The sequence below is a fragment of the Saccopteryx leptura genome, chromosome 2 (genome assembly GCF_036850995.1).
Source record: "Saccopteryx leptura isolate mSacLep1 chromosome 2, mSacLep1_pri_phased_curated, whole genome shotgun sequence".
NCBI lineage: Eukaryota > Metazoa > Chordata > Mammalia > Chiroptera > Emballonuridae > Saccopteryx > Saccopteryx leptura.
Genome location: NC_089504.1, coordinates 21,282,254 through 21,294,403, shown reverse-complemented (window position 1 = coordinate 21,294,403; position 12,150 = coordinate 21,282,254). Strand labels below are relative to the sequence as shown.

Genomic DNA, 12,150 nt, shown 5'->3' with positions numbered 1-12,150 from the left:
CATAAGCCCAACTGATGATTCAGCAGGTTTCTCCTCAGGGCCAGTGGTGCTCAGTCTTGGATACACATCAGAATCCCCTGGGATGCTTGTGGGGAACACAGATTCCCAGGTGCCACGTATGAATTTTCATGGGCAGGGCCTAGAAACCTGCCTTTACACAAGCTCTCAGGGAGACCCTCACGCAGCCAGCTTAGTGTTTGGGAATCTGGTGATGGGATGTGCTGAAGGGTGTTGAGCAAGGGAGTGGCGGGTGTGTATTCTAGGCCTGTCATTCTGGTAGGTCTTGGGAGGTTGGGGAGGAACTAGGAATTCTTGTAGTGATCTGAGAGAGATGATTTAGGGATAGAGAGGATGGAGACAGACCCAGGATACAGGAGACAAATCAATAGTACTTAGTGGTGATTTAGATGTGAGAACAGTGGGAGAAGCCAAGGATGACTCCTGAGTACTGGGTAGTGTCCCCAACTAAGCCAGTATGTGTCCTGGAGGGGAAGGGAACCAGCCTGGGTCCGGTGAGGTGGAGTGCCTAGAGAGGCACCCGGAGAAAGCCGTAACGGGGTGTGCCCTTGCTGACCCAGGCCTGGGCGAGAGAGGTCTGTGCCCTGGAGAGGCACCCGGAGAGAACCGTAACAGGGCGTGCCCTTGCTGACCTGGGCCTGGGCGAGAGAGGTCTGGGGCCTGGAGAGGCACCCGGAGAGAGCTGTAACGGGGCGTGCCCTTGCTGACCTGGGCCTGGGCGGGAGAGGTCTGTGCCCATGGGAAGAGTGTGAGGGACATGGCCACCCAACAGTGGGTGAAGTTATGAGCAGGTCAGGCTGCCCAGGAAGAAAGTGAGTGCCACAGACCAAGGGTCCGAATCCTGTCATGAAGGTAAAGCCCTGAAGGAGCCAGAGGAGAGTGTCAGAGAAACATCTGGCAAGCCCACTGGGTGGAGGCCAGGAGTGGAGCAGGTGCTGGAGGCAGACGCCTGCCTGGGAGCTGTCTTCCGCCACTGGGATCTGCCTCCTGGAGACCAGAGCAGCCCCAGAGAGCGGCTGCAGAAGTCAGCAACGCAGTTCAGTTTTTAGAAAAGAAAGTGAGGCCCGGAGTGAGTCAGCACCCCATGAGGCGGCCGGACAGAGGCAGGGAGCGTCTCCACTTGTTGCCTATTTTGGGAAAGTGAGATTCCTTATTAACAAAACAAAGTTGAACTTGTGGTCACAGTCCCAACCCAAAGCTCAAGAGGGACACAGCAGGCCCAGACAGGCCTGCTTTCAGAACAAAGCTGCCAGCGCCATGGAGACTGGCTCAGCCGGTGGGAGGCGCAGTATTGATCTATCATCTGACCTAGGAGGCCTCTGAACTGGACGAGGCAGACAGAGCGATTGCAGGAAACTTCTGCCCTGCTCAACGCTCTCAAATCAAATTGTGCTTCTCTGAGGAACGGACATTCAACTTATCAACATGAAGGACAATTACAGGAGGAAGGAAACAAACATTTATTGAACTCTTCTCTGTGCCAAGCACTTTACATACATTATCTCATTTAATCGTCATAACAACCCTGAGAGGTAGGAATTATTATTGTTCCTCTATTCAGAGCAGAGGAAAGTGAGGCTTTTGAAGGCTCAGGAACTTGCCTAAAGATACATAACAGCTTATATTTATTAAGCACCTAATTTATAGACATTAATTTAAGCATATTCTATGCATTATCTAATTTAATCCTCATAACACCATTTAAGGTAGGTATTATTGTTGCTTTTTTACAGGTGAAGCAACAGAGGTACAGAGAGGTTAAGTAATTTGCCCAAGATAACACAGCTAGGATGTGGTGAAAACCAGATGCAAATCCAGGCAGTCCAGCACCAAACTCATGAACTGGTAACCACATTATAGTACACTTGACTGTCCCACACCGGTCATAAATGACTCCCCTTTTTCTGTGTCAGTACATGTGTTCCTCAGGCCTTGGACTACTTCCCATAGCATTTATAGTGTAGTTTATATGCCATTCAGCTGCGTGTGTGGCAGTTACATTTTGCAACTGATAGGAGATAAAAGGGAAGCATCTCTTTCATCAGTTCTCATGATCCTTCAGTGATGGCTATAAACTTATATTAGGGAAACAAGATGGTCTGCAAAGAAGTTCTGGGGAAGGGCTGGCTGATTTCAACCCAGCGTGGTGATCACAGTGGGAGCTGAGTGTACCGGGCTCAGAGCAGTAGATTTTGGCCTTGCTCAGACTCACTGTGAGACCCTGGTAAGTCCCTTTCCCGCTCTGGACCTCAGTTTCCTCATCTGTAAAATGCGCCGATCTCTAAGGTGACTTTCAGCTTTCAGGTTCTATTTTTAAGAAATTATAGACATTTTCAAACATATGGAAGGGTAGAAAGAAGCATATAATAAATCCTTACACTCATAGCCCAGCTTCATCAATGATTAATATATGGCCCCAGTTTCATCAATTATCAATATAAGGCCAGTCTTGTTTCATCTATGCCCCACCCACTTTCCTCTCTTCCAGCAGATTATTTTAAAGCAAATCCCAGACATCATCTCCTCTCTATATATCTATAAAAGATGGCTTTAAAAACCCCAGTAATTCCTTAGTATCATTGACTGTGAACCAAGCTATTTAAAGGTTTTGTTTGATATCTGATGAAAGCCAAACTGAAGCTTCTAGTTATAACATTTGCAGAGCTTGTGGCTGGCAAACATTCTTAGGATTGCAGTGTTATGCACCAAGTTAAAACTCAACAGCAACACACACGTAAGTTTGAAGAACATCATCTTTTATGTTAATAGTACCGACACTTAGGGAAAGTCTGCTTGTTCTGTGTCACACACGGCCCTGGGCACTCTAAGTGTACTCTCTCCTTTGATCTCCTTTCATAAATACGACCTCAGTGCCAAGTACAGTGCTGTAATGTTAGGAAGCTTGTGACCAGAGATGATGACTGTGACTAAGGAAAGAAAAAATGAATGGAAAATGTGTTCAATGAAATCCATCAAATTAAAAATAGATTGAGATTAAATGGAGTAACACTGCAACAGAAATAGTTTAAGATCCCTGAGAGAGAGAATTAAAGTGCATTCCCTCAAAATAATGCCTTTTGTTTTGTAGTAGGTCTCCTACCTTATGCTCAAAAGTAAACTGAGCCAAGTACTATTCCTATTCCCCATGACTGTTCCATGAAGCCTTACCTCTGAGCCTTTATATTGACTGTTCCCTCTGCCTGTAATGCTCTTCCTCTTGTTCTCTCTGGCTTAACTCTTAGGCTGTCTTCGAGTATCTCAGCCCTAAACTACCTCTCGCCTCCCTGAGCTTTCACCCTTTGTTGCCTGCGCTGTTTACCTGTCAATCTCGCCCTATCTAGTGACATCCCCTGTATTGCTGTCCTGAACTACTATTTAAATTCCTGCATGTTTGTCTTGTTTCTTTAATACTGCGGCTCCTTGCCCAGTGCCTGCCAATCATGGGCATGATGGAGTCATCCATTTGCCAAACCTTCAAGTGCACCAAACCCTGAGCTCAGGGTTTGGCATTCAGAAGTAATGAAGGCTTGGCCCCTGTGACTTTGTGCCTACCAAAATTTCAGAGTCTCCAGGGTGAGTACTAGGTCCCATTATTTTTTCTAGTTCCCAATTTTACAAGCTGACTGGTATGTGACTATGCACTCAGGTTGCATATAAAAGAAGTCTTTCTTTTTCCAAAGATTTTTCAAAAGCAGGCTTGAGGAATATCCCATTAAAGAACACTTAGAAAGAGGGTCCTGCTTATGGACCTTAATTGTGACAATTTACTCTGCCTGACTTATCATAAAATCATTGGAGGGCCCTAAGCAGGAAATAAAACTCACAGGAGGCTATTAACAATTTAGCATTCTCTAAGCACCAGGGAATAAAAATTGAACTTACCAAAGAGCAGGGAGAGGCTGCCTTTATTACAGCTAAATCATTGTGCCTGGAGACTGAGAAAGTTACAGGCATACCCAGTGTGGAAGAAAAGTGTACAGCAAGGCAGTATGGGCACCTAGATACCAGCTGGCTTGCTCTTGGATGTGTTGACAAACAAAATTAAATCAGTGATGAGCACTTCAGCAAAGCCTCGACAAGGCTGTTCTGTATGGCAACTCAGATCAGTGTCTGTGCCTGCGATGGTCCCTGCAGCTGCCTCTCCCCATTATGCTGACTTGGCCACTTGCCAGGAGGGAGGAGTATTTGTTTTTGGTGGTGGGCAGGAGGGGGGATGCGGAAGGGTCGCTTTACTGGGGTAATCACGCTGTCCTCTTTGGGTGGGTTATTAATATGGTGGGAGGGGGCAAGGAAGAAGAGGGAGTAGGTGGAGCCCAGGCTGCAGGAAATGGGGCAGGGAGTGAGAGCAGGGGGACTAGCAGAGAGAGTAACTGGAGGGGCCTGGCCCAGTGCAGAATGTGCATTTGCAGGGCAGGTTCACTGGTCTGAGGATCAGGCTCCCCGCTTCTGCATCCCCGCCCCTCACTTGGTTTGACTACCCTGAAGAAGTCAGTTTTGCTTTGCTTAGGACTGTTAGGTGGGGAGTTACTACCCTTTCTGGAGAATCCAAATAATATGTATTCATAGAGGCCTTCTAGACCACTGGTCCTTGGCTGGGGCAGGCTGGGCAGGTGCTTTCTCCGGACTCGCATGCCTGAACCCTGCCTGCGACCTGCCGGGCCTGGGTCTTCAGGACCAGTCTCTGGGCATGGAACTTGCACAGGGTTTTGGGGGGCTTTGGGTTGCACCCCTCGCTGCAGCCACCAGCCTCGCTCAGCCCCCCTTAGACCAGGTTCCAGGAAGGCACCTCTCTAGGGAGTTCACTACCCATCCAGAAGCTCATTCAATCTTTGGCTCTGCTATTGTGCCTTCCACAGAACATGCTAGGTCTGTGTAGGTCTTTCAGACATTGAAGTCAAGCATCAGGGTTATGCTCCAGTCTAAATACCCATGTTTTCTGATTAATAGTAAACCGATCTCTGAAGATGTCTGAGTTGGGGATGGCTAGGAGAGGGAAGAATAGAAAAATTAAAGAGCAACTCTAGTGTTAAGACAGGGAACGATGTGGTAGAATAGAACTACTTTCAAATACATTTATGCTGGGGGTTTTTTCTGATTACAAAAGTACTGCTTGTTTCCTGTAAAAATTTGAAAACACTGAAAACCCAAAGAAAACAAACCCCTTCTAGTCCCGCCTACCAGATACAACCATTGTTAATATTTTCACGAGCGCCTTTCTCGTTACACTACATACTTGTAAATTTCCTTTTCTCTCACAGTAGTGAGATTACGTTTTGCATTTCATTAGTATTAGTCTATGTCATCATTATTGAAAGCTGCCAAGTATCAATGAGTCCCTGACTGTTGGGATTCAATGGTGGACACTCCTCAAGAAACTTGGAATTACTCTTAGCCAAGAAGGACCCAGCTGAGCTCAGCCTTTCACCAGGGACATCTCTGTGATTCTTGACCCTGGTTCATGCCTACTTGTCCAGGTCAGGTTGGTCCTGGCGACATTGGGTGTTGGTTTGGATCTCGATCTGACACTGCTAAGGGCTGTGCAGGTCCTGCCTGGACCTGACATTGTGCTTCTTGAGATTGAGGTCCCATGGCTTTTGTCCTCAATTGAACATCATCCCCTAATGTGGGAGCTTAAGTTCCCTGTGGAGACCTGCTCTTCGGATCTACTGGCACCAGAATAGTTAAAACCTGCGGTTGAGGGAGGGAGTGCGGCCCCATGATCTAGTCCTAAGACAGCTGGGTTCCCCATGTGACACTGCTACTAATTAGTCTGATGACCTTGGGAAGGGAACCAACTCTGAGTCTCAGTTTTTTCATTTGTGAAATTGAGAAGTAACTTTTCTCCAGCCCAACTCATGAAGTTAGAAAGATCAAATGAGATGGTGTAAAGTGCAATGCATCTGACAGCCTATGTTACACGCAGTAATCGGTTTCCCGACATAGCCCAGTGGAAAGGTGCTGACTCAAGCCTTTGTGTTCTCCCAGACAGAGAGGACTCATTGGCTGCATGAGCTTCGGGGTGAGGTCTCTCCTGACTCAGGACAAGGTGAGTCTAGGGAAGCTTCTGGCGGAGTCATCTCCTCTATGCCAGTGGTGTTTTTTCTGGAAGCCCTTGGGCAAGGCTGTTGTCTGTGAGATGATGCCGTAAGGAGACAGGTGCCCTGTGGTCTGAATAACAATACTGTATTTGTCATATGTGTGACCAAGGGTTTGGGTCCCTTCTTGTTCATTTTTGCTAGAGAGCAGTTGTTAGGAGGTCCCAAGTTCGTCCAGGAAGCTCCAGGCCCAGTGTCTGCCATTAAGGACACTGGCAGGTCCCTCAGAGCTGAGAGCACTCCTGGGACTTCCCCGGAGGAGGAGGGCAGGTGCTTCTTATGGTCTGCTCCAGGGGGCGTCTTGATGTCATCTACCAGGTCTTGTGCTTTTGGGCCCAGCAGGTGCTCAGGGGTGGAGTGAGCATCCTCTATGGAGCTCTCCTTCTGGCCAGGTGAGGGTCTGGAGACCCCTTCCCTGGGCAGCCAATCCCTATTCACCTCTACTCTGTGCTGTACCCCCAAACTGGAGGTTTTTGAGCAGGGGCGGGACATGTGCCTTTTGCATATCCTTGGAGATGTCCTGGAAGCCTGCCACATGGAGTTGCCAGGGGGCCATGTCACCTAACTGTATCCTGGAACTGAAGACTTGGGTCGGTGGCTGAGGACCCTTTATCCTGCATGTGGGTTCCAGAGGTCTTGCCTGCACACGGGGCTTCATTCCCTGTTGGGCGACGTTCTTCCCCGAGGACTGCTCAGGGGCCTCCGGGTCTTACTTTATGGCATTTCCATCAGTCCCTCCTCCCCTCCCTTCTGTTGCCAACATTTGTTGGGCTCCTACTGTATACCAGGCATAGTGCCAGCCTAGTGGGGGAGGCAGGCATGCCAGTAAACTGTTCTTCAGGGTCAAGAGGCTGTGGGAATTTGGCAGGAGGGAGGACCAGCTCTGTCCATAGCATCAGGGAGGCCTTCCTGGAGGTGTAGGCACGGCAGTTCCTTTTGGGGCAGAGACGCTGCTTTTGAGGGAGGGTCTCCAGCTGCTGCCTTTTGAGGGGGGTTGGCTGCTGCCTGACCCTCCGCATGCCACGTCTTCTCTTGTGACAGGAGGTCAGCGGCTGGTACTACCTTCTGGGGGAGGACCTGGGCCGGACCAAGCACCTGAAGGTGGCCAGGCGGCGACTGTGGCCCCTGAGAGGTGCGTGCACACCACTTCCAGCTTCTGTCCAGATGTGCTGCCCCCCCACGGGTGTCCCCGCTTCCTCCCTTCCTAGGTAGCATCAATGCCTGTGTTTTGTGGCAGCTGTGACCCCAGCTATGATCAGACTATGGGTCCAGGTACTTCTTTCTCACAAGCACCTGCTAGAATGAGGGTGGCAGACAGCCTCTTGCCCAGGTACCTTTATCGGGTTGAACTTTCCTCAAAGAGGGTTACAGGCCTGGCCCCACGTGGCTCAGCCCTACTGCTCACGGAGGGAGAGGCTGCAGGAGCTTCCTGCATGGCGCCTTCCCGGGCTCAGTGGAACCAGGATCCCTGCCGGCTGCCTCGCTACCTTGGGGAACCCACCTCTGTGGATGGGACACATAGGCCTGGCCATGAATCCTGAGGTTCAGGACTTGGATTTTGCATTTCCTATGTTCTGTCCTTCCCATACCCAGTCCTGGCTCCTGAGCTCCTGTCTGACCGGAGTTCGAGCATCCATCCTCACATCCCAGAGGCCAGGAGTGACCTGGGCAGCCATACGGGCCTGGCCGCCTGGGCTGGTCCTCTGTGGAACGGACCTTATATGCCAGCAGAAACTTTCTGACGCTACTCTGTTGCCTTCCAGACCCGGTGCTGAGAATGCCAGGAGGTGGGGACACTGAGAACGGGGAGAAACTGCAGGTAGGTGGGGTTAGCCTGGGCAGGATTCGAGGGACCCGAGCACTGCTCTGGGCTCTGACCTGCTCCTGATTGGCCCTTTGCCCAGGAGACCCATAGACAGGGCGGCATTTGGCGCCTGAGACTCAGGTTCACATGGTGCTTGGAAACTCAGCAAGTTGTACGTTTTACAGGGATTATTCTTAGGCTTTTCTCGGGTTACTTATGCTCGGGGCAAGGGCCAGGAGAGCCAGGCCCAGGCCCTGGAAATGGAGGAGTCTGGATCTTCTTGACTTTCGTCTCTCGAAGCCAAGTCCTCCTTTTCCCACAGGTCCCCCAGACCCCTTGCTTTCCCTGGAACCAAGGCCAAGTCATCCTCTCGGTTTAGGCCTGCTCAATGTCAGGGGGCAGCTGAGAGTCTCGAGCTGAGACCGATGGTTCTCACTTCATCGGGGCTTTGAATCTAGGGAGGGACCTTCACGTAGGGATTAGAGAATTCCCCCAAATTCATTCCGTCTCTTCGCAGGACGTGGTTTTCTTCAGCAACTGAGAGAGGGAGAACCAACCTCCCAGAGATTGAGTAGCCCCCTGTGCCAAGTCACAGAGGACAGTCCCAGGAGGCCTTGTTGGTGGTTTGTGGGAATTACCGGACATCAACACTGCAGGTTTCTAGGTGGCTTGGAACAGTCCTGCTTCTGCACACAGGCCCTGAGCATTGTTCTGAGTTATTTGATTTTCCCGGGCTTGCACACCCAAAGCTTTTGTAGGATTCAGCCAAGTGGGTGTGATTATTGGAGGCTTTGTTGGGGCAGAAGGAAAGTCCCACAAGTTACCTGTTCAACTTGCCCATCGTGTGATAGGTAGATGGAGGCCCAGTGACCTGGGTGACCCACCCACTGTCACTGGTAACCAAAGTGAGCTGGATGAAGGGACACTTTCTGGTATCAAGGATGTGGGTGGATGGGTGGGTGTTTCCCCAGGGGCTCTGAGGTATATATAAGGAGGGCTAGGCTCACCAGGTACTGCTCCATAAGACAGTGAACAAGAATGGAGTCCAGGTCCCAGCTCCATCCTACCTAGCTGTGTGACCTTGACCTCTCTAGGCCCCTGCTTCTTCATGGATAAAATCTGGTAATTAGAAATCCCTTCCCAATTCACCTTTATGGGCTAAGCAGATCCTAAAGTAGCCCGCTTCCATAAGTGAGGAAACTGACTTTTAAGTAGCTGCTGAGTGGCAGGCAGGTCCTCAGACTCCAAGTGTTTCATGTTCTCTGTCATGAGATGGTATGTCTGAGGGTGCAACACCCCAATGCGTGCTTTGATTCTTTAGGCTGTGTTGGTCCCCTGGGTTTGCTCTGGGGATCCTGGAATTTGCAGGGGGAGGCAGCTTTGTTGTAGAGTGCGCTGTGTTTTCTGCCTGGCTTCTCCTATGGCCAGGGGTGTTTGTGAGAACACGACTCACAAAGTGGCCCGTGGCGGAGAATGCAGCCAGAACAAAGGCACCCTCTCCCCGCTGGGCCCGGGGAATACTAACTAGTTGACAGGAATTTTAATATAAAACTCTCCCTCTTCCTTGTCATTCTGAGGTTTCAGGAAGCCTTCGGGCTTATCGTGCAGAGGCACACAGCACAGACAGGGCTTGGGGAGGTGAGAGGTGATTTCCTGCCATTCTTCTGTGGGGCGGGCTTCCCAGGGCGGTCATGCCAGGCTGACGGGGCGCAGTGCGGGCTCCCGCTGCTGGGGGGAGAGCTGGGTTTTCATGGGGCGGCAGCCGAGGCAGGACCTGCAGCCATGAACCGCTTCAATGGGCTCTGCAAGGTGTGCTCGGAGCGCCGCTACCGCCAGGTGGGTACTTGGCCCTTTGGGGGGCTGTGCGGGTTGTCTTTGGGGGTCAGGCTTGGGGGCTTATTCTAGCAGGACTTCTCTCCCCGCAAGGCCTCCCTAGTCCCCTCCTGAGCCTTGCAGGTTCATTTTGATCTAGGGGGAGTACCGAAGCTGGAGCTGGACCTAAGATCTATCTAGCCTTTACCTAGCACCCCTCTCTAGGGGCAGATGAGGCCCCGCTCTGCGTTGTCCTGACACTGGCTGGCGGATGTCCTTCATGAGATTATTCATTGATATTCTCTTACTTTTATTTTGTGGGAATGTGGGTTAGAAAAGCATCCCAAGCCTGAGGATGGAAATGGCTACGTTGCTGAACAGCTAGGTTTTGTGTTGTTTGCTAACTGTAGTATTGCTCTTTCCCGGCTTCCAGTGGGACAGCAGGGCCTGTCCTGCGTTTGTGTGTGTAGTTGTGTTTCTGCCTGTGTCGGCGTGTGCTTGTATGTGAGATAGGCTGTTTCTGTGTATATGTGCACACATATGATTTTCCATGTACATGGTCACCCATACAGAACACACATGATTTTTCTCCCGGTGATGCCTTGAGGTCCTTGGCTCTGGAGCCCGACTTCACTGAGAGGGTCTGACCGCTCAGCCCCGGTTTTAGGATGTAGGGCAGAGTGGGAGTGATGGTCCATTCATCTCTGAGCCTCTTCCAGAACTGTGATGGACGTTCTTTCTTATAAAAAAGCCACAGGGTCAGCAAGGATGAAGGCAAGGGATATCCAGATTTTGGGAATGTCCCAGCTGGAAGGGAGCTAAGAAATGGTTCTGATTTGATCAATACATATAGAAAAGACCTATGTGTGTTTTCATGACCCAACAGGGATCTGGGTCATGACTTCTTCGGACAGGCATCCTTAGGCCTGAGGGAGATGCCTGCAGGGGCCTCCGGCCCCGTGGCTCCCTGGCCAGGGGACCCACACGTCCTACCTTCAGTCCTCCTGCCCTGGAACCAGGCAGAGCCCCGCCACGTCAGCATCTGGGTGGGAGTGGCGAGCCGAGCGCGCCCTGGATGGGAGGTCGAGAGGTCCTTGGTCACCTGGGGACTGTGGGCTGGAGGGCTGGGGAGCACGGCAGTGAGGATGGCGCCAGGTGTCAGGGTGGGCTGGGCCCGGGGCTCTGGGGCCCAAGTTCAGGACAGTCCTGCACTAGTAACCGGGGCAGTGTGGAGAGCACCAGCTTTGTCGGGCTGGGCTCAACTCCAGCTCTGCCCTTCTTCAGCTGGGGCGCTCGAGCACGTCACCCTTCTTCCCCGAGCCTCAGTCTCCCCGTCAATGGAAAGGGATGATAGTGTACAGTTATGGTGCTGGGAGAATAAAAGGACTGTTGTGTATTTAGTGCTTGGCACAGGACCTGATATGTACTTGCGGGCGGTATTCAATAAGTGGCGCAGTTGAGGCTGGAAGTCTAGGCATGGAAGAGGACCAGAAACCAGGCAGGAGGGCAGAGGTGTGGAGCCGGGACGGGGAAGATCTGGGAGCAGTGGCAGTTCCTGCGCTGGACAGGAAAGAGCAAGGGCTACCCTCAGGAAGGATGGCCTCTGCCAGGAGCCATCGAGGTCCCGGAGTCAGGGAAGGGCTGTGCCCCTCACCTCCTGACCCTAAGGCCTGAGGTCAGGGAGGCGGGCTAAGAGCTGGAGGCCGCCGCTTACTCAGGCTTCAGTTTCTCTCGGCAGTGGGCGGACTGAGCTAGCCCTGCACTCCACTCCGAGCTGTCGGGACGCTGTCTTGTCAGCGTGGTCCCTGTTCCCGATGGCCGGAGAGTGATCCTGTTTCCTTCGCTTGGTCCCACCCCTTTGCTTCCTGATGCCCTTTCCTCTTCCCGTCCTTCCCCACCACAAGCTGGTTTGGACTGTTGTCCTGGCTGGCTCCTCTTAGGCTGGTACCCAGGAAGCAGAAGGCGCTCCAGTCCTCAGTGCCACCTGAATGAGGGGACCCGAGTGTGGGTGCAGGAGGCTGTTTTCCTGGAGCACATGATTCAACTTCAGATTCAACTCTGGGGCCAGCCCCCAAACTGTCAGCATGGAGCCTGCAGGTGCTAAGACCTCTTTCCAGAGCCTGCGCCCAGGCCGGGGTGGGGGTGGGCGGTGGCCCTTGTGGGGTAGGATTGAGGAAGTGCTGGCAAGACTTTGGGATCGCAGCTTCTGCTTGGGGTGAGGGCGAGCGCCCCTAAAACCCTTGCTGGTGGTGTGGAGTGGACCGGGCCCCCGACAGCTCCCCTCAGCCTCAGCCTGGGCTTTCCGCGCTTGCTCCAGTTTGTTTTCCTTTCTTTCTTTCCATTTTTTTCTCTTCCTGTCTTAGCTGCGTGTTTTCCCAGAATTCTTATGGGAACAGGGTATTTTCCTGCCCCCTCCCCCTT

The 12,150-nt window shown here is 51.8% G+C and overlaps 1 protein-coding gene across 4 annotated transcripts in view; it reads left to right on the top strand.

Annotated features, from left to right (window-relative positions):
- Positions 1 to 12,150, top strand: part of RGS3 (regulator of G protein signaling 3) — a 121,172-nt gene that overhangs the window by 19,182 nt on the left and 89,840 nt on the right. For 2 of the 4 annotated variants that reach the window (XM_066367364.1, XM_066367366.1), the window contains exons 6-8: positions 6,004 to 6,064; positions 7,155 to 7,245; positions 7,877 to 7,932. In XM_066367364.1, the coding sequence (XP_066223461.1) occupies positions 6,004 to 6,064; positions 7,155 to 7,245; positions 7,877 to 7,932 (208 nt within the window). Of the gene's footprint in view, positions 1 to 6,003; positions 6,065 to 7,154; positions 7,246 to 7,876; positions 7,933 to 9,641; positions 9,754 to 12,150 lie in introns of those variants that run through there. The other 2 variants (XM_066367365.1, XM_066367370.1) reach the window with 1 other exon arrangement.